General features: G+C 36.7%; 1 protein-coding gene and 1 non-coding gene across 3 annotated transcripts; both read right to left on the reverse strand.

The window, feature by feature from the left end:
- Window positions 1-508: 508 nt before the first annotated feature.
- On the reverse strand, window positions 509-6333 carry LOC127084374 (protein PSK SIMULATOR 2). Of its 2 annotated transcripts, none has more exons than XM_051024807.1 (13): window positions 5984-6333; window positions 5524-5857; window positions 4429-4742; window positions 4247-4339; window positions 4026-4116; window positions 3621-3714; window positions 3152-3249; window positions 2873-2942; window positions 1977-2074; window positions 1774-1890; window positions 1538-1614; window positions 1336-1380; window positions 509-1205 (listed from the first exon to the last, which is right to left on the reverse strand). In XM_051024807.1, the coding sequence occupies exons 2-13, from the start codon at window positions 5743-5745 to the stop codon at window positions 713-715; spliced, it is 1812 nt and encodes a 603-aa protein (XP_050880764.1). In that variant the 5' UTR covers window positions 5746-5857; window positions 5984-6333; the 3' UTR covers window positions 509-712. The 2 variants fall into 2 exon arrangements, with proteins under 2 accessions (XP_050880764.1, XP_050880762.1); XM_051024805.1 differs by having other exon boundaries at window positions 1538-1617; window positions 5984-6332.
- A 6891-nt stretch (window positions 6334-13224) lies between these two features.
- Window positions 13225-13328, reverse strand: LOC127089143 (small nucleolar RNA R71). The gene has a single exon (XR_007790917.1). It is a non-coding gene; the product is annotated as a small nucleolar RNA R71 (small nucleolar RNA).
- Between the last annotated feature and the right edge of the window lie 9280 nt (window positions 13329-22608).

A 22608-nucleotide genomic window follows, 5' to 3' on the forward strand; every position in this document is an offset into this window, starting at 1 on the left:
ATTAAATTGTCAAAAAATTCAGTTCTACATGGAAGAAACAAACACATCGATGTGATGTTTCATTTTCTCCACGATCTCGCTAAAGAGTCGATATTTTTACAAAACCTCTAAAAACGGATTCTTTTTTGAAGTTAAGGACATTACTTTGTATGTGTTCAGTTGAAAAAATAAACTGATTGATTATAAGCATTCAGTGTGGTTGTTTTGTTATCCTATCAATTAGGTTGATTTAGTCTATTAAAATAGTGTTTCATACCACATTTACATGTGATAGTTGTTATGTAAAGCTATTTAAAAGGACCATTTATTTTCATTCAATGAATAGAAGAGAATTTCTCCCTTCATATTACTATCTTTCTCTGTGATATTACTGTCTTTCTCTGTGATATTTAACAGGTTCTACCGTATGTAAGACTATAATTTTAGAATGATCAAGAAATAAATATCAATTTTTTTTATTAAAATTGTAAAATAACTTATAATTTAAAAAAAACTTGTAGACAAAATCGATTGCAAACGATGTATAGGATTCAACTATTTCAGTATAAGATCACGAGTCAGTTTATATATGTGGATATATACATGATTAAATAGTACAAAAAAATGAATGATGAATTATAGCCAGCATATAAGAAAGTGAAGAACCAATAATCCTCCAATAATCTTCAGAAGAGAAAATAAATAGCAAGAGGCCTGTATATGAATGAAGAATTCAAGATCCTAAACCATCCATAATATCCAAAACGTTATAGCTTCGGCGGTTGGCGACGAGTGTGGTGCCCAAGGATTCCCTAACAGGTGAACTCCCAGCACTTTTGGTCCTAAGAGGGTGCCTGGTTTGAGTTTTCTTGGAAACACCGAGTTCCTGGCTTTTGCTAACTCCTGGGCTCCTCCTCCTTGCAATTACTTCCTCCAGTAATATCCTATCCTCTTGAGAAAGTTGAGTTCCCAATGGCTTGTTGTTTCGGTCCAATGATAGAATCAAAAACTGTCGCATCTTAGACTGAAGTTCAGGTCTCTTGGGAGGAGATCGCGCTGGCATTGGCCTCGAGGCATTTTGTCTGGATCTTCCAGAGCTAATCAAATAGTGAATCCATGCCAACAATTCAATAATGTGGAGATCTATTTTCTGCCTATCGGCGTAGTAAAGTGTCTGGAGACGAATTGGGTTGCTCTCTTTGGTTGTGTTATCAGCAAAGTCATTACTGCAATATCAAAATAGGAACATCAGTTATCATGGACTCTCCTGGCTCTCGCCTACTCGACTAGTTACTTATTCACATTATACGGGTAAACACAGTCGGCCAAGAGAGATTTGTATTTATTATAACTAACCTTGTGTTTGCCCACTCACCAACCCATCCAAAGCCTTGATGAGCTCTGTCAACAATATTGACAAATAAAAGAAAAACACATGAGCAAGCAATTCAGAACTTCTAACCTATTTTCATCTACGAAAAACAGACCAGCAAGAGGAGAAAAAAAAAATTATTTGACAGGTGTAGACAAAAACCAAACAAAGGTTTGCATATCTCACTTGATTGTATTTGCGGCAAATGGTACGAGCCACTTAAGAGTCTTGTCCATTTCAGCTTTGATCTGAGTGAAAGATTGCTGCTGCAGAAAGTTCCGTTTCATTTAGCGTAATCCAAAACAAAATAAAAGTCAATCTTCATGAAGGAGGTGTCACGAACCCCCTCCCCCCGAAAAAAAAGGCAATGAAAAGGATAAGAAATCGCAAGATAAATGACGTCAAGGAAATGGAGATTATACCTCTTTTGGGATAGAAATGGATTGCAACCGAGATGGTAGGGCACTCTTAATATTGTTTGGTAAACCTTGATATAATGTATCCCTCGTATTTGGAGGAAGGGAGGCTGGGCGAGATGCCTGATAGAAACAGAAATTGTTGTTTAAACAAAAACAACTATATTTGATTAGGTAACACTAATTTTGTTAGAGCGATGAAAACTTACAATCATATATATCTGATTGATTATGTTAGCATAGTGTAGTGCAAGGCCGGATTCACCTAGTCTTTGAGGACCTTTCCCATACTTGACAGCACCAGTACCTACCATTAACCCACAATTTCATATCGATTTAGATGATTAATTATAATATGTTGTCATGAGTTATGACCTTCCAACAATTTCTACATGAAAGATACAGCACATAATGCAACATAGTTAGATTATTGTACAAGTCAATACAAGACTGTGGGACAAGCCAAAAAACAATTAAGGAATCTGCTTATTGGTCTCTCGCAGTTTTCCAAATGCTTGTACTTAGTAGGCCAATTCTTCCAGAAGGAAGGATTTAGGAGAACAGTTGCAATCCTAATCAGCTGAATAGAACCAGGGAAGAAGACTGCAGTAACAAGTATATAACACGACATAACTTGAAAACAAAAATTAGAAGGGAATAAACCACGACTCCAAATAAAGCTTTTGCCAGAAAAATTTAAAACACACAGTAGAGTGTTTATTTACTAGGGATATTTTCTTAATAAATAACCTGGTGTTTTTAAATTTCACGTAGCTCAACCACAAATATAAAGGTATCTATTTTATTTATTATAAATTATTTAACAGTAAACAAGAGCATCAAAAAGATTTTATTTTATTTTTGAATAAAGAGCATAAAAAAGATTGAAAAATTTTATCTATGGTCAGTGTGCTATACTAAGAATCATGACAAGTAGATAGCAGGGATGCAATTCTCTTCAATAATAAAAAGAGAAGGAATGTGGACAATAGAGGTAGTTGAGATTCAAATCCTAAGCTTACTAGATGTGATGAATTCCTGGTGCATAAGGTGACTATACTATATATATCATTTACATTTTACTTCGTACAAGATATGCTCATACCATGATTTCCAAGGAGCTCGCAAATTGCTTGATGTATATAGGTAACAATATCTACAAGCTTTTCAACAATCTGCAATAAGCAAATACGATTATCAGTTTTGACAGAAAAAGTGAACTGGTGCAATTTTCTCTCAAAAAAAGTCATATGTTGTAATTTGTAAACTCTGGAGCCTCAAAACATTCACCGCTACACTAATATCCAAAATTCTTTTAAGGCAAGGGAATGTAGGATGGGAAATTATTGAATTTAACAATATAACTCCAATATTAATAATATACCTCCTCTAAATTTCTGGCCCAGAGAGACTTCTTTTTCAAGTTCCTCACAAGCTTTTTTTGGTGCTTTAACTCACTTTGAAAAATTGTGATACTCTCACCTGCATTTATAAAGAATGTATAACTGTCAATCATTAGCTAACTTCTGAGGATTTAAATTTTAAATTGTCCTGTTGATAGAGTGTAAGTCAGACTGAAAACCCAAAGTGGACCATCAGAAAATATTTCTGAGTAATGAATATATTTATATAAAAAAAAGGAATTACTTGCTCCTAATTGGTATAGCTATTTTGAGATATACTTCATCTCAAGTCAAATGTCAAGATAAAAGATAGCAAATGAAGGAGGGGGAAACTAAAATGATGATTTCAATACCAAGTAATATTCATTTTATTAAATAAAAACCAAGTATTATTTGACAAATATTAGGGGAAAGTTAGAATTTTCTATTATTAAGTTTTTAAGTTCTAACCTTTGAGAGGAAGATTCAAGGACTCCATTTCCTTAATTTTTTGTTGATAATCATGTTGAAAACGTTCATAAGCATTTAATTCATGGTATAATTCCTACATAAAAAATGAGAAATTAGTTACTTGAAAAAGAAACTACAAAAGGCATTCAATGGAAACCCAAACTTTACGAGCAAAAAACTCAAAGCAAATCAAAAGTAAAAAGAAAGATAAATATCATCAAAAACATATAAATAGACATGTTGGCACACACAGAAACTGCAGTAGATAATATGAAAGACCTAGGAATCAAGTTACACAGAAGACGTGCAAGAAACTAAAAGAATAACAATGGCTTTGCTTAGCCATCAGTTCACTGAGGAGTTACAAAAGATTCCCAAATTTATTTGAAATGTCAATAAGCTTACCGCAGTATAATTAACTAGACCGGCAAATTCCTGCATTGTCTTTTCGGCGTCTACCACATTTTGTTTGTCGCCCAAGACATCCATGTCTAATCTGATATTTTGTTTTTGTACAAAGATTTAATATGAAAAGGTTGTTAGTTTCATCATCTATGAATTGAATCATAATAAGTCAGCATAATCTTCTTAGTTGTCATAAATAAGCAATGTATAAGGAAACTTACCTTGAGAAATATCGATGTAGGTTATGCCACTGTGGGTCTTTACACATGTTTCCAAATCTAGCTACTTCCCGTGAGAAGACATTGAATTCTTCCCTGAAATTTCAAAAAAGATAAGAGATATGAAACACAGGAAATTCAGAGCAAAAAAAAAAAAGCATACATCTCTTAAAAGAAGCTAGAACCTTTTGTCCATCTCAGCAAGACTTATTAACTCTTTCATATCTGTTGAGACTAATTGTTGAATGCCTTCGGATTGTAATACCTCCTTCTTAAGGAACTGAATGTTTTCTTCATACAGTGAGTGAAATAAAATGGCACCTTTGGTTATCGTATTAGCTACTTCAAACGCCAATATCGATATTTTCTTCCCTTTAGAATTCATGCCAGAGACAAAACCACTATTGCTATTTAGCTTTGGCATGCCACTTCCAAGTGTGTCCAGAACTTCCACTGCCCTATAACTAGCTTTGCTGAGTAAAGAGCCCTTTCTGCTGATCTACAAAAGAAGAGACATCAATCATGAAACACTAAACTTCAAATGAAGAAATTGCATCACAGATCATAAGATGCCATACTAGAAACTCAAAACGAAAGTAACAAGTTACTGTAGTTAGCAACTATTTGATAAGTTGCTGCTCATAACCACAAAATTTAAAGCAGTAGTAAGCCAGAAACAAAATGCATTTATAGGAGGCCACTTATTCAAGTCATGGAAATAAGTATACAATCCATGCTTGAATAAACCAAACGTCCTGCAAAGCAGATTTATGCACTGATTTTTAAAATTCTGGTAGCTCCATAATCTTAATAACTGTTTTACTAGACAGAAGCAGTTTCTCTTACTTAACCCAATTAACCAGAGTAAAACTAAAAACAAGTTCGAATGCATAAATCCAGCTAGCTTTCTTAACTCTTAAGTCATGATTTTAAATTGCAGTCCACTTGCAGCAGCTGCATAACGGGTTTCTAGGTTTCTGCAACAGAATCACAATCGCAAATTCGACCGCACCCGACACATTTTTTCCCAACATAAAAGTTCGCAGCTGACAGCAATTTAAAACCATTTTCTTCACTATAAAAACCTAATAGACATTGCAAGCATATCGGTGTACCGTACTGTCTCTAATTACTACTAGCAGTTACAAATAGTACAACAGAAAACCCAACACTCAGAAATTTCTGTCCACACTCAAAAATGAGAACTTCATTAATCTCCATAATCTAATAATAAACCATACAACGATACAAACAGAGAGAGATAAAATAAAAGGCAGTACCTGTTTTTCCCCCATTGAAGCTGAAGTGGATAAACCGAACTCATTCGAAAATCCATTTTCTTTATTCCTTTGCTTTTTTCCCTGATCATTAGACTTTGAATCTGAATCTTTCCGATTCGTAAAACTATTTTCCTTCCTAAGAATCTTCCCCGAAAACCCCAAACTCTTCCCTCCAAGCTCTGCATTTTCCCCAGCCATCCCAGCCGAACAAACCGCCCCCATTGTTATTCTTCACTTCACAATCAGAAATCAGAAACCAAAACCAAAACCGCAAAACCGCAATGCAACACAGAAATCAAAAACCTAACAGACGTCAATCCAATTATCAAAACCTCTGCATAAAATAAAATTCCATTCAGCAAAACCGCTTCACTTCAAATTCGATCGAACGATTCAATAATCGAATTGCTACTAAATAACTAAGAGAGAAAAATTAAAAAGTTTGAGAGCGATAACATACCTATTTACATAGAAGCGAGAAGCAAAAATAAAAGAATGAAGAAAAGAAAAAAAAAAGACGAGAAAAGTGGCTGAGAAATTACGACTAAGAGGTTTGACTTTGAACTCGAAATACAATAAAGATAGGCGTGACGTGTTGGTGTTGATTGAATATTCATAAAGAGTAATGGTTGAATATTTTGAAAGAATAAAAAAATAAAAGTAAGCGATAATTAAGAAAAATGGAAAACGCGCTAATTTGGTGTGACTGGTTGGAAGAGGAAAGGGTGAAGACGTGGCAGGCCAGAAATGAAAGGAAACGACGACTTTGCCTTCTTCGGTGTAGCGTGCTGTACTGTGCTTGAGTCATGAGATTTATCAATGTGTGAAAATACAGTAAATTTATCTTACATAAGTCGCACCAAAATGTGGAAGGGATAATCATCCTTTTTTATTCCTTTTTTTGGTGATGTAAATATCCATTTTTAACGTTTTTTAGTAATGTTATTTGAAAACCAAAAATTTCACACCCAATTTGACAGAGTATGTCTCTAAATTTACAAAATACTAATACCTTTTTGACATTTAAATTTGAGTTGTACAAATATCATTTCTATTTATTTTTACTTGTTTGTGTATGGAATTGGTTTGTGATGATATAGAATTTATTCTTAAAAAAAGAATTAGAATTTTTTAAGCAATAATTTAAAGTTAAAAGTCTTTTAATTTTACACTTTATTTTTACAACTAAAATTATAGTAAGATTTACTTTATAAAGTTATATCTCTTTGACTTCATTAGCTTAGGTGTTGAAATACTAATCTTGTAGATTCATCTACGATTTACCGCATCAAAGACTCACACCATCACATAGGAAGATCTTTTTACCTTTATCTCAGTAATCTTTTATTTCTTACCTGAATAATAGTTTCGTTTGTGGAAATCGACGTCTGATTCTCACAAATTTCCACTAGATCCTAATTGTTGTGATGTCGCAACCATTCCATCAAATCACATTCTAATATTCGTTAACTCTTCGCCGACAATGGTAACATCCAGGTCTTCCTCCTTCAAAAGAGATCTCACCTCCTCCCGCAGAAGAAGCCAATTCAGTCCTTATAACTTCTCCAACTGTCCCATCTCCTCAGGCTTCAGTCCTTCCACGTATCAATCAAGGCATTTTATATATCTTGTTGACCTTCTAACCTTCCAATATTTGCTTCACAGTTATACCTCTAAACAGCCTCAGCAGAAGACACAAGTTCTTGAAATAGAGATGTTCTAAAGCCTCTAACAACTTCATGTCACACTAGAAATGCAAGGATCAAATGAACTGGTCACCAACATTTACAATTTGGTGCAACATCACAATGAATACCTCTTAACTACCTCCTAACTGAGATACTCTTAAGAGTATAAGAGATTCAACAAGTTTCTTCGCTTCAAGATCGCTCACAAAGAGAGGCAACACCGTGTAGTAACCTCTGAGCCATGCCTCAAGTGTTTATGGGATACATTGTTTCACAGCACTTGGGAGTCTCGGGCTCACAAATATTTCCCTCATAATTCTAGAGACAGAGGTGACAGTAACACGCCCCCCGAAGGTTATGGTCTTTAGAGATCTCCATCACAATATTCCCTAGAAAGAAATGGACAATGAATTGAAGCTCATGCCCCTAATTCATAAGGAATTTGTTCTCTAGACACATCAATGATAGTAGAATCCTCAGATTCATTGAAATACCACCAAAGTAGGATAGTTACGAAGGAATCCATGACCCAAATGAACATATTGAACACGTAGACACCATGTTTGACTATCATCACGCTAGAAGCACAATAAAGTGCAAATTTTTTATCCTAAACCTCAAGGAAGCAATCATGGCGTGGTTTAAAATCTTACCTGATGATTATATCAACTCTTGGAAGAAACTATGTGACAAATTTATAGCTCAGTTTACAACCCGAAAATAGAAGGTCAAGACAATAGTCGTCCTCTACAGAGTCCTACAGGATAAAACATCATTGTGTTTGCATCACATACCCAAATTATACAAAACATCAACATGAGATTACATGATCAATTTGTTTTTTCATTGGTTTAAATGACTCTTATGGTTTGGTTCGTTTCTCACATTCTACTCATGAATCCATTACCAAATCTTAATAAGATTTTCTCTATGGTAATACAACATGAAAGACAATTCATAACACCTAACTCTAATGATTCCAAGATTCTTATCAACTCAGTTGATTATCGCAAATCACAAGTCAGGGACCATGGTAATGGTTCTTCATTCATTCTTGGAAACAAGAAAATTGACACTCATTATGGAAGGAATGGACACACCATTGACAATTGTTATAGGAAACATGGCTTTTCTCCCCACTTTGGTAAAAAAATTGTTATGGCTAATCATTATTCCCTTGAACTGAATGAAGAAAGGGAGGATATTGATAATTCAGAAAGTTAAAAAGGTAATGATTCTTATGGATTCACTAAGGATAAATATGATCAGCTTGTGAATTTGCTCCATTCATCAAGCTCTAGTGCAAATCATAATTTTTCCTCTAGCAATGTAAATATAGTATCATATGTCAATAATCATATTACTTTAGGTACATCTATAATCTCTCATTCTTTGAATCATTCAACTATTGGATCATGGATTATGGACTCTGGTGCGACCATATATGTTCCTCTGTGAGATTTTTTTTTTCTTTTATCAACAAATCATACCAGTAAATATCAAGTTATCTAATGGTCATATGGCAATAGAAAAATATTATAGAACTGTGAAATTTTCACCAAATTAATTGCACATGATGTGTTATTCGTACCAGATTAATACTAACATAGCATCATCACAAACTCCACATTAATCCACTTCAATTCCCAAAGAAGCTATTTGGAAATTTAGATTAGGACATTTATCAAACAAGATATTGCTTAACTTGCATCAAAAATTTCTATTTAAAATCATAGATAAATACTCTGCTTGTGACATGTGCCATTATGCAAAACATAGAAAATTTTCCTTTCAACTTAGCAATAATAAAGCAAGTCGATGTTATGACTTATTTCATTTTAGTTAACATTTACCCAGTAAATTATTATTAATAAAATCTTATCATATTACTTTGAATCTCCAATTTTTTTGAGATTTTTACCTATCATTTGTTAGCTGGAATTTCGATGCTAAGAAGGATTTAAGATGTCAAAGAAAAGCTTAAGGAAATATTAGGAGAAGATAAGTCGATTTCGATTAGAAAATCTTGATGAGATTTCGACTAGATTTGGCGAAGTGGTCTTCATTTCTACAGGGAGATATCATTCTAGGACTTAGAATATTTTTGACCTAGTATGATAATGCCTTCGACAAAATAATTTGAGATAAGGTTGATTAACTGTTTTTAGCCTTATCAGTTTCTTGAAGGACGCATGGAAGCTTGTGAAGGGCGGAATATATGCAGACGAGAACGTGTCATTCTTTGGAGAGAGCATCATCCGTTACCATTATTGTCAACTTAGTATAAATATGGGTGCTTGTATCAGGATTGAAAGGTGTGTTCAATGGTATACAAAACTCATATTACTCAGAAGTACCTAAGTGCATTGAGAAAAGAGTTGTTGAGTGAAATGTCCGTATGAATCACCATATTTTTATTCAATGTCAAATCATTTACGTTAATGTTATTTTCATACCTTTTAAGTTTCAGTTAAAGTTGTTCTTCATTTCTTTATATTTGCAGTCGAAGTTGTTCTTTATTACTTTATAAATTATTCTTGCATTACTTTAAAGTTACGAACTAGTGTAGAAATACTCATTATCAAGAAAAAGTTTAAGAAAAATATGCACATATGTTCTAGGATCAATCTAGTCGATCCTGCAAGTAATCAAAGTATCAATTTTGAAGGACTGGAGATTGTTTACCAAAATCCACGGTAAACAAATCGGCACGCCCAACAGGACCCTCGTGCTTAGGAGTTTTAAACTTCTTTTTTTGCATTAGTTCTTCATACATAGAAAATGAATTTTCAAACTTTGTTGCATGAGATTGAGAAGTGGTAGGATAGCCAAAAATAACGAAGCTTTACCAAAAAGGAAAAATGTTAGGAGAATGGTTAAGCCACCAAATAACAATGGAGAGAAACCCTCTCAGACGACAAAGGAAAGCACGACCAAAACAATTGTGACCGAAGCGATATAGTCGATGATGAGTACGACGATAATATCGTCAAGTGCCAAAACTGGACCAATATTATCCCCGGTGATAGCGCAAAGTCAACCAGTGACTCCAAGACCCGTAGTGTCGAGTAGCTTCAGGCCCTATGTGCTTGGATTCACAATGCTTATGGATGGTCGTGAATAACCATACGGTATGCCAACTTCAGTAATGGCGAGTTTGCATAATAGTGCATCAACATTTGTTGGTCCAGCGGTAACTACGTATTCACCGTTGCAAGGGTCGGGATCGACTGTCAACAATTTGGTTCGAACTACCCTACCCTTGGGAACACGATTTTCTACCCAGCCAATGCCCACTTTTACTACAAGTTTTACGGAAGTGTTAAGGCAACAAATGGGCAAAAATAACCATGAGATGGTTCATATGCCCACTCAATAGATGGGCATGATATTCAATCCTTTAATCCAAAATGCTACCCAAACTAATCAGAAAAACGGCCAGATAAATCAGCAATTGGCAGCGCAAATGGCGCGCATTGCAGATTTCTTTGGTGCTCCAAGAGCGCCAGTTCGACATGCTCCACAATCACGACTAGTGGAAAAACAAGGAACGACTTTGGAAGAAGACCCAATGATTAATCAGGCCCAATAGATCACACTGAATATGGGCGAGGTTAATCAGGGCCAATGCGGAAAACCCATAGTGGTCGAATAGCTAATGCCTAGGGAAGTCAAATGGTCCAGGGTTATAATGGTCAATCGTGACCAAGACGTTGATGAAGTGGTTCACTGATAACACTGAAATTTACCATATTTTCGACTCCGATTTCACATGCATTCTAGTTGTTTTATTGTTATTTTGTTGTGTTATTGCTATGTTTTCCTTTGTTTTCAGATTTTTACTTTAATCGGAGCCCCGATCGAGAAAAGGAGTGAAAAAGAGCTAAAAACCCTAAAATTAAGCATTTTGTACTTGTGCCCTACCCCATGGTTGGCGCCATAGACCCTGCCATGACGTGTCCAAGCTCAACTGCCACGTTCCCCACTACTTCCACTAAGGCGCTTCAGATTGGCCTTGTGGCGGGCGCCATGGCCTTGTGGCGGGCGCCACAAGAGGAAACATTTTCCCTCCCATTTTCAAGTTGAAGGGCATCCTTGTCATTTCCATCTTTTTACTTGCTTATAAATAGAAACTCGAAATCACTTTTACAATCATCCAAACTTAGAGCAGAGGCAAACTCAGAGCAACTTTGTTTCACTTAGGCATATATTCAGTATTTTAAAGTGGTAATCGCTTCGCATTGGAGTGTTACCACAAATTGTGTAATCAAGTCTGTGATAGAGTCTGTAATCGAGTTTGGAGCACTTTAGAAGGAAGTTAATCCTACCGTCATTTTCATTTCCGCTTTGCAATTTATTCAACCCTCCGATTGGATTGTCTTTACTTTATTTATTTTCCCGCACTCGCTTTACTTTATTTATTTCCTCGCACTCACTTTAAATTATTTATTTCCTCGCACTCGCTTTACTTTATTTATTTCTCGCACTCGCTTTAAATTATTTATTTCCTCGCACTCGCTTTAAATTATTTATTTCCTCGCACTCGCTTTACTTTATTTATTTCCTCGCACTCGCTTTAAATTATTTATTTCCTCGCACTCGCACTACTTTTATTTACTTTCCGCACTCACACTACTTTTATTTATTTTAATGCACTTTTACTTTATCATGTCTAACTAAATTTATAAGGTTAGAATGTAAGGATCGTAATTGAACCGATAATCCGTACAATTGTTTATAGAAACACTTAAGGGCTATTTTAACTTTCAACTTAAGTCTTCCCGCACTTCAATTCCGTTGGGTAAGATCGAAAGTCGTCCAACGTCTTTTTAAACTTAATTGTTTTTAACTATTTCAAAAACAGCGAAAGCGCTTTGTTTACTTCATTAGGAGTTTTTAACTTAAGAAGAAAAGAGATTTTAAAACTATTTTCGGACGCGTTTATAAGTTTAGAGTCTGGTTCGTGAGAACCTCTTTTGGTTAAGAAATCCAGGTTATAATACTTTTCAACTTAGTCAAGATACTATATTTCTTAAAAATAGGTTTACTACTCTAACGCAATACGCGCCTTTTTATAAGTGACAATAAGAGGGTTTGATTAGGGAGTACAACTCGGTTCTGAATATGCGAAAGTGACAGTTCCTGTTAAATTAGTTCTTTTCAAAGTAGGAAACACTGCCCGCCCATAAGTAGCTCTATTAGCAAGTACTTGGATTATTAATTAATTACGTGAATTACATTCGACCCTGTCTTTATTAATTAATCTTTATTCAACACTTTACTTTTCATTGCACACTCCAAAAACACCTATTTTTATTGCCTTTGATAAACACCATAACAATAGATAACGATAGATTGACACTTGGTCTCTGTGGATTCGACAATCTTTTATATTACTCTGACGCGTTCGTATACTTACGAAACACCGCATCAAGTTTTTGGCGCCGTTGCCGGGGACCAATTTCGTCAAATTTCATTTTCCTGTTGTTATATCGTTTAGACTTAGGCTATTTCCTGCCGGTCAATGCGAAGAACTCGCAGCACCGGAATTTTAAGCTTAGTATACCCTCTGGCGGAACCTGAACGTTACGCTCGCGCACGTTTATTCTTTCATAGAATTAAGAGAGCTATGGCCGAAGATCAAAACCAAAGACCTCTTAAGGATTTCGCTCAACCATCTAATGAAGAACCTAGTTCTAGTATAGTAAACCCAACCATCCCAGCTAATAATTTTGAACTTAAACCGTCCATGTTGCAATTAGTGCAACAGAGACAATTCGCAGGTCTCGCTACTGAGAACCCAAACCAACATTTAAAAATATTTCTTCAATTAGCAGACACTTTTAAAACCAATGGAGCTTCTCCTAAGGCAATACGTTTAAGATTATTCCCTTTTTCCCTCAGAGATAAAGCCCTATCATGGTTAGATTCCCTTCCACCCAATTCCATTACGACTTGGGATAACCTTAGAAGAGTATTTCTTGCTAGATATTTTCCCCCGAGTAAGACCGTCGTTCTTCGAAACCATATAACTAGATTTACCCAAAACCAAGGAGAATCGTTGTTCGAAGCTTGGGAGAGATATAAAGAGTTACGAGCATGCCCACATCATGGTTTAGAAAATTGGTTAATCATTCAAACTTTCTATAATGGACTTCACTATAACACAAAGATGACCATCGACGCTGCCGCAGGCGGTGCGCTGATGAACAAACCTTATCCTGAAGCTAGTGCCCTCATAGAAGATATGGCTCAAAACCATCAATCATGGGGAGTCAAACGAGCGACAGTTAAGAAGAAGGAAACCCAAGGAGGAGTGCATGAACTAAGCTCTATAGACACGATGCAAGCTAAAATGGACGCATTAGCCCTCAAAGTCGAGCATATGTGCATAAACTCGAATACTGTAGCCGCAATTTCGTCGGATTGTGAGATATGTGGAACCAAAGGACACCAATCTGCAGAATGCAGTCTATTAAACGAAACCCACTATGAGCAAGTGAACTACACCCAAGGGAACCCATACTCGAATACCTATAACCCTGGATGGAGGAATCACCCAAACTTCTCCTATAAAAACAATAACCTTATTCAAAATAATGCACCTCCGAGACCTAGTTATCAAGCCCCTAGATCAAATCAACCTATGCAACCTGTACCACCAAAACCGAGCCTTGAGAAAATTATGGAAAATTTTATCACCGCTCAAACCCAACAAAATAAGGAGCTCATGAACCAAAACATTCATGTTAACGAATTGATTACTCAGTTAGGAACCAAGGTTGACCAAATAGTTACTCATACTAAGATGCTTGAAACCCAAATCTCTCAGGTAGCTTTAAACCAATCCCCTCAGACTACACCTGGAGGACAATTCCCTAGACAACCTCAACAAAATCCAAGAGGACAAGCCAACGCCATTACCCTACGAAGTGGGAACGCTTATGATGAGCCACCAAACCCTAGATTGAGTGAACCAAAAACTTCTAAGGAATGTACCAAGCCCCCGGACGAAGTAAAGGAACCAGAGGAATCTGAAAACCAAGAAGGTCGAGAAAAAGGAGAAGAACCTAAAGATAAAACTTACGTACCACCCCCGCCATATAAATCACCTATACCATATCCACAAAGACTCAAACAAACCCAGATCAATAAACAGTATCAAAAATTTATCAAAGTTATAGAAAAACTTCATGTAGAAATCCCTTTCACAGAAGCCATCACCCAAATACCTTCTTATGCAAAATTTCTCAAAGACATCCTTACCAACAAACGTAGACTTGACGATCCGAAGCCTTTGGAATGTAATGCTATTTCCGAGGACAAATTAGCGAAGAAAGATAAAGATCCTGGAAATTTCTCCATTCCTTGCCTTTTGGGTAATCATGTCATCGAAAAAGCTTTTCTAGACTTAGGAGCTAGTGTGAGCCTAATGCCTTTAGCAGTTTGTGAGAGGTTAAACTTAGGAGAATTACAGCCCACTAAGATGTCACTTCAGTTAGCCGATAGATCTGTTAAATATCTGATAGGCATTTTAGAAGATGTTCCTATTAGGATAGGTCAATTGTTTATCCCTACTGATTTTGTTGTCATGGACATCAAAAAGGACAATGATATACCAATCCTTCTAGGTAGACCATTCTTATCGACTGCAGGAGCCATAATAGATGTCAAGAAAGGAAAGTTAACATTTGAGGTAGGCGATGAGAAAATAGAATTTATACTTTCGAAATTTCTTATGGCACCTGTGATGGGAGACTCGTGTTATGCCTTAGATATCATTGATGAATGTGTTAGAGAATTAGAACAAAAAGAAATTATAAAAACAATTAAGTTACCATCAACTCTCATAAGGGAAGATGATGACCATAAGAAACCCTACGTCGATGATAACCTTTACGAATGTTTATCCCTTACCCCAGATCCTATGCCATGCCCTAAGAAACCAACCTTAGAACTTAAGGAACTGCCTAAGAACCTGAGATATGAGTTCCTCGATGAAAAGATGAACCGTCCAGTTATAGTCAGTGCTACCTTGAGCCAAGAGGAAACGAACCAACTTTTAGACGTTTTACGAAGATATCCCTCAGCCTTAGGATATAATATCTTTGACCTGAAAGGTATAAGCCCATCTGTATGCATGCATCGGATTTCGCTCGAAGAAGATTCAAAACCCTCTAGGGAACATCAGAGAAGAATAAACTCTATAATGAGTGATGTTGTTAAAAAGGAAGTTTTTAAGTTACTTGAGGCAGGTATAATCTATCAGATCTCGGATAGTAAGTGGGTGAGCTCTGTGCATGTAGTACCTAAAAAGGGAGGCATCACAGTCGTGCAAAACGATAAAGGCGAACATGTAGCAAAAAGTTTAGAAGGAGGATGGCGGATGTGTATAGATTATAGAAAATTAAATAAAGCAACTAGGAAGGATCAGTTCCCTTTACCATTTATAGACCAGATGTTGGAGCGTCTAGCCAGACACTCTTACTTCTGCTATCTAGATGGATACTCTGGATTCTTCCAAATACCTATCCACCCCGAAGATCAAGAAAAAACTACCTTTACATGCCCTTATGGAACTCTTGCCTACAGACGAATGCCATTCGGCCCCTATAATGCCCCAGCTACTTTCCAACGCTGCATGATGTCAATCTTTGCAGACTACCTAGATGGTATCATGGAAGTGTTTATGGATGATTTCTCGGTTTGCGGATTTGATTTCCATAATTGTCTTGCTAACCTTGAGAAAATCCTGGAGAGATGCGTGGAGGTGAACCTCGTGCTAAACTGGGAAAAATGTCATTTCATGGTAACCGAAGGAATAGTTTTAGGACATATAGTTTCTGAAAAAGGTATAGAGGTAGATAAAGCTAAAATAGAAGTTATAGAAAACCTAAAACCACCAAAAACCATCAGAGAAGTCCGAAGCTTTCTTGGATATGCTGGATTCTACCGGCGTTTTATTAAGGACTTCTCCAAAATAATCAAACCTTTAACTAGACTTTTAATGAAAGATGCTGAATTCATTTTCAATGAAAAATGTAATGACGCATTTAATCTTTTAAAGCAAGCATTAATCTCTATACCTATTATGAAACCACCTGATTGGTCGGAACCTTTTGAGATAATGTGCGATGCTAGTGATTATGCAGTTGGAGCCGTTCTAGGACAAAGGAAAGATAAAAAATTACATGTCATTTATTATGCCAGTAGAACCCTAGATGCTGCCCAACTTAACTACGCAACAACTGAAAAAGAATTACTCGCTGTAGTTTTCGCTATAGACAAATTTAGATCTTATCTAGTAGGAGCAAAAATTATAGTTTACACCGATCATGCTGCCATTCGTTACCTATTAAGTAAAAAAGATGTCAAGCCCAGGTTACTCCGATGGATTCTATTACTACAAGAGTTTGATTTAGACATAAGAGATAAAAAAGGCACTGAAAATGTAGTAGCCGATCACCTTTCTAGGCTAGAACATCTAAAACCTGAACTAGTACCCATAAATGATGATTTCGCCTATGATAGACTGATAGCTAGATTAGAAACCATTGAAGATAATAACCTAGATCCTTATGAGCACTCCCAAAATTCCTTAGCAATAAGTAACGTACCCTGGTATGCAGACTTTGTTAGTTACCTAGCTGCTGATATAGTACCCCCTGATCTTGACTACCACCGCAAAAAGAAATTCTTCCACGATGTGAGAAACTTCTATTGGGACGAACCGCTCCTTTTCAAAAGGGGTAAAGATGGCATTTTTCACCGTTGCGTTCCAGAAGAAGAGGTAAATAATATTATCGAGCATTGTCATTCTGCACCCTATGGTGGACATGTGAGCACCTCTAAGACATATGCCAAGATTCTTCAAGATGGCCTATTCTGGCCTACCATGTGGCGTGATGTCTATGCTTGCATTGTCAAATGTGATAGATGCCAACGCACTGAAAACATTTCAAGGCGTGATGAAATGCCTCTAAGAAACATTCAGGAAGTAGAACTCTTTGACGTATGGGATATAGATTTCATGGGACCTTTCCCATAATCCTTAGGAAATATGTATATCTTAGTAGCCGTAGACTATGTGTCTAAGTGGATTGAAGCTATAGCTGCACCCACAAACGACACTAGGGTAGTGTCGCATTACGCGAAAAACCGGCGGGAAAACGAAACAACAGAGCCGCCACCGTGCGTTATTTATCCCAAAGGAGGGAAAGGAAACGCTCGAAGTAAACCTGGAAAAGACATGGTCTCGCGACCAGAGAAAGATGGGATCGGGAGTCGGTTATGCGAAGGGAAGGTATTAGCAGCCCTACGCATCCGTCGTACTCGACGGGATCCATGCTCGAAAGGAATAGAAAGAAGGTTGCTAAAGACTGCTCAAACACTGCACACACGCTGGAAACAAACACAGAAAGACGGAAGAAACGGGACTCGGCAGGATATCGCATCCTGGGCCTACGTAGTCTGTCAAGCACAGACATCAGAGTCGACGTAGTTCGGGACAGGGGAAACGTGCTCGCTATGATGTCGCATCCTATACATACGTATCTTCTCTGACCAGAGAAGAATCAGAGCACTCGTAGCTCGGCTAACGCACGCCAAACAAAACCAACACAGGAAACCGACTGCCAATCGCTGGACTTACGTCAGACTCCACACAAACAGGCAAACATGGAAACCGAATGCCAATCGCTGGACTTACATCATACTCCGAACCAACAAACACACACACAGGAAACCAACTGCCAATCGCTGGACTTATGTCAGACTCCAACAAGCAAACAAGACACAGGAAACCGACTGCCAATCGCTGGACTTACGTCAGACTCCAAACACACACAAAGGGTTGAAAAAGACAAAGGGCGCCCAGAGAGATCAGCTCATATCCTGCCTACGTACCTCATCTGGTATGAGGATCAGGGCGACGTAGTTCCCCTTAACAGGGAAAGAACTCCTAACCTAACCAGAGACTGGGAAATGACAAACTAGAAGGGAGACTAACTCGAGCCTAATAGTTATCATGTAATCCACAATGGCCCTAGGTTGAGGTTTCTATCCTAACTTCCACAGGAAGCAAGCTATCTAAACATCACAATCAAACAAATACAAGCACAATAAAGCAAGCACACACACTATATGCAAACAATTGGCTCATACAAGGCTAGGCTGTAGAAACAAGCCAACTGGAATGGGGTGTTTTTAGCTCTTAACCCTAACATTGAGAGTTAGGGTGAAGCAGATGAAATGGGAGATGAGGGTTATGCCTCATAGCTCTTATCCCTGGCCTGGGAGAGCTTGACTCAAAATAGAAAGTGTGGGAGTTCAGAATGAGGGAACTCTTCTCCACATGACTGACACAACAAGATCTTGGGTTCTTATTCACAATGCATCAACACATGGTGTGAGCAAAGTGAATGACACAACTGAATAGCAGGGGATGGATTACACGTCCCTTTTATCTGCCAATTGCCTCTTAAGAGGACTTTACCTGCTTGGCACAAAATTAAACATCCACAAACATTGCCTCTTAAGGAGGGCTTCAGACAGGTGCCTGCCAAAGTAACATGACAGGTCTTCCAGACTACATGGAGATGAGAGATTATACCTCAGTGGTATGCCAACCACAAGCTAGAAAAGCAAAGTTCAAATGAACTTAAAGCAACTTAGGTACCTGTGGAAACAGCTAAACCAATCAGTACACAGTTCAGACCAACAGTCAACAGTCAATATCAAACACACAACAAGTCATCATCAGACAACAATGAGTAATCCACAAGGTAAGCACAAATGAGTTATCCTCAACCTACAAGACACACAAAGGTTAGCAAATAACAACAAATGACCAAGCTTAAATGAAGGAGCAACATCAACCATGGAGATGTACACTTGAACCTGAAATTCATAACTCAAATGTAAGCAACAAACCACTAGGTCAAAGCCTAGGGTCAAAAGAGGATCAAAAATCCAAAACAGAACTTGAAATTCACCATAATGCAACTTCAAACACATATTAACATGTCTTAAAAAGTGCCACATCAAAATCAATAAGCAAGTTCAAATGGTAGGCAAGAGAAGTTAATGACCAATTCAAGGCATACAAATGAACATTAAGAATGAAAAATCCCAATCAAAACAGAAATGATTCAAATAATTCTGGAAAAAATCATGAACATTCAAGACATCTAACATGATCAACATACAAAAAATCAGAATCATCCAAGATCATTTGGCATGGAAATTAAATGGCACAAGTTGGACAATCAAATGTGTGACACAAATTGTCACACCATGTTAACACAAGCATAAAACAGAAATGGTAAATGAGAAAAATACCAAACCAAAACCAAAACATCCATCAATGTGTCTAAAATCAGCATGTAAAATTTTAAGTCCATTGGATTAAAAACAAGCATTTCACAAAGGAAAAAGTAAAGCAATGTCATAAATGCACATGTGTTCAATAAACCTAGAGCAAATAAATTTCCAGCCAGGCACAACTTGCAAATTCATGATCATAAAAAACTAGACAAAACAAGGATCATTTTGCCAAAAATTGGGAGTGAATTGGATCATTTTTCAATTTTCTATGATTTTTACAAGTTGATGAAAAAATGTGAAATAAAAATGGCATAGCATGGCAAAAGTGAAAAATAAATTCCAAAAAACGCCTGAAGCAGGAATCGAAGTGAGGTACGCGGATCTAGCCAGTTCTGGGCGCGTTCTTGGACAAGAACCCTAGCGCACCAGGCTATGAAGATCTTCATCTTCTTCATGAAGATGAAGATGAAGATGATGAACATTCATGCGCAATTTTCCGGAATTTCCAGAAACGTCCAGAATTTTACAAATTATATATCGTTGGAAAGCTCTTTAAATGTAGAATTCAAATATCATATTATCTAAGCCTAAATCTCCATGGATTTTCTGAATCGAAGCAAAGAAGTTTCTAGATCTAAACTTGAAATCATCATATCTCACTCAATTTTTATCCAAATTTCACAAAATTTATATCAAAACGATCAGCGAAGCAAGACCTACAAGAATATGTACATAAATTGCAGAATTAAATGGTTCGAAAATTGCACCTTCTTGAAGCTTCAACAATGGCAGTGGTGGATTCAAGTGTCCAAAAGCATCCAAATCCCTTCTATCAACCTTGTTAACACCTCTGAAGTTGAAATTGAAGCTTGAGATGAACTAGATCTTGATTAAATTTGAATCTCCATCATCATGTTCATGATCTTCATATACTCAATTCTTCACCAAATTTTGCAATCAATGGCTTGATCTCTACTGAATCATGATCCAAGAACACAAATATGCAATAAAAATCATGTGTTCTTTGAAGAATTTTTGAATTTGGAAGAAGAGAAATTTTGGATCTAGATCTAGAATTGTGAAATTGTGAAAATTTTGTTATAATTAACTATTTATATGACATGTTAATCCATTTTCTAATCATGCTTAGGCTTGGCTAATTATTTTTTAATGAGAAAAGAGGTGTTATGCAAAATTTGGTTTTTTCACCCCATGCATGCAAGCCTACGTGAACAGTAACAATGGCCATGCATTTTCACTTAAAACCATGCTATGAACATGTTGGAATGGTTAAAAAGTCCATATGATGCACCAATTTTGAATTCATGATTTTCCCTCCAAAATGGACATGAATATGCATATGATCATATGATGAATTTTCATGCAATGTGATGATTGATTTGGGAAGTTCATGTCATGAGAAGAATATTGCAAAAAGAGCCACTCATTTTGGAGTTATGAGTCAAGAGTTATGGTCTTTTGAAGTTCCATGCACACTTGGCAATGATTTGGTCATATCTCCTCAACCCTTCATCAGATGCTCATGATCTTGGACTTTTTGGAAATGGGAGAGAGAGATCTTCAACTTTAATGTTGGACAAAATTTCATTTGAAGCTTCTTTGATGATGCAAGATCAAGTTGAATTTGAATCAAAAACTTTCCATTTTGGGAAACTTTCAATTATAGGTCACTTTCCATTTTTGGAAACTTTTGATCTGGCTTCAAAATCTTCAAGGTAGATGTTTGACATGTTGAATACCCTTCTTTGGGACATGAATGAAATGTCTCAAACCATTTCTCCCTCTCCTAGCCCTCAGTTGACTTGCAGTTGACTTTTATGGGCCTTAGATGACTTGGTCATGCACTATGGACTTTGAACCTCAAACCAATGGTCAAGTTGCATCAAAATGAACCTTGGGTCATGTAAGCTCTCTAGAACAACCATAGGGCCTTTGTCTCATGAAAATGCTTTTGCTCTCTTGCATAGATGGATTCTCCTGATCAGTTTTGACTGATGAAATGCAACATGCTATGCAATGCTAATGACCTAAAAATGAAATGAATGTACAAATGGGAGGTGCAAATTTGAGGTGCTGCAGGTAGTAATCAAACTATTTAAAAACTATATATTCCCTAGATTTGGAACACCATGTTTAGTCATAAGCGATGGAGGATCACACTTCATATCGAGAATATTTGACAAACTTTTAAGAAAATATGGAGTTAGGCATAGAGTAGCAACACCATACCACCCATAGACTAGTGGCCAAGTAGAAGTATCTAATAGGGAGATAAAACAAATCCTAGAGAAAACCGTTTCTATTTATAGGAGAGACTGGTCTCAGAAGCTTCAAGAAGCATTATGGGCCTACATAACCGCTTTCAAAACCCCTATAGGAACTACTCTTTATCAACTAGTTTATGGAAAATCCTGTCACTTACCGTTCGAATTAGAGCATAAGGCCTATTGGGCCATTAAAACTTTGAATTTAGACTACCTAGCCGCTGGAGAAAAGCGTACCCTAGACATTCACAAACTAGAAGAGCTTAGGCAATTGGCCTACGAGAATGCAAAAATATATAAAGAGAGGACAAAAGCCTATCACGATAAAAGAATAGTAAAGAAAAACTTCAATATAGGCGATCCTGTTCTCCTTTTCAACTCTAGGTTACGACTCTTCCCTGGAAAGTTACGTTCAAGATGGACTAGTCCTTTCGAAGTATCCAAGATTCTGAGATTCGGAGCCGTAGAAATCAAGAACGAAACCTGTAGCCCATTCGTTGTAAATGGACAAAGACTGAAGCTCTAAGAAGGAGGATACATTCCAGCATACTACTCAAGCCACACCCTGATTGATCCACCAATCCCTACTACTACAGGTGTATAAATTCTAATCGTCAAGCTAATGACGTTAAACAAGCGCTGCGTGGGAGGCAACCCATGGTTTTTCTTTCATTTTACTTTTTTGCATTTATTTAATTTTATTTTTATTTTATCATATTTTGCATCGAGACTAAAAATTTGAATGGTTTGCATTTTCAAGATCACTCTCTTAACTTTTACAGGATGCA

This window comes from Lathyrus oleraceus, chromosome 5 (assembly GCF_024323335.1).
Source record: "Lathyrus oleraceus cultivar Zhongwan6 chromosome 5, CAAS_Psat_ZW6_1.0, whole genome shotgun sequence".
NCBI lineage: Eukaryota > Viridiplantae > Streptophyta > Magnoliopsida > Fabales > Fabaceae > Lathyrus > Lathyrus oleraceus.

Excerpts from the sequence above, each read along its gene's own strand:
- LOC127084374 (XM_051024805.1), bottom strand. The coding sequence starts at position 5,745 with ATGGGGGCGGTTTGTTCGGCTGGGATGGCTGGGGAAAATGCAGAGCTT. Across the intron at positions 2,943-3,151 it reads GGGCCAGAAATTTAGAGGAG|ATTGTTGAAAAGCTTGTAGA; the intron begins GTATATTATTAA and ends TGCTTATTGCAG. Across the intron at positions 1,381-1,537 it reads TTTGCCGCAAATACAATCAA|AGCTCATCAAGGCTTTGGAT; the intron begins GTGAGATATGCA and ends TATTGTTGACAG.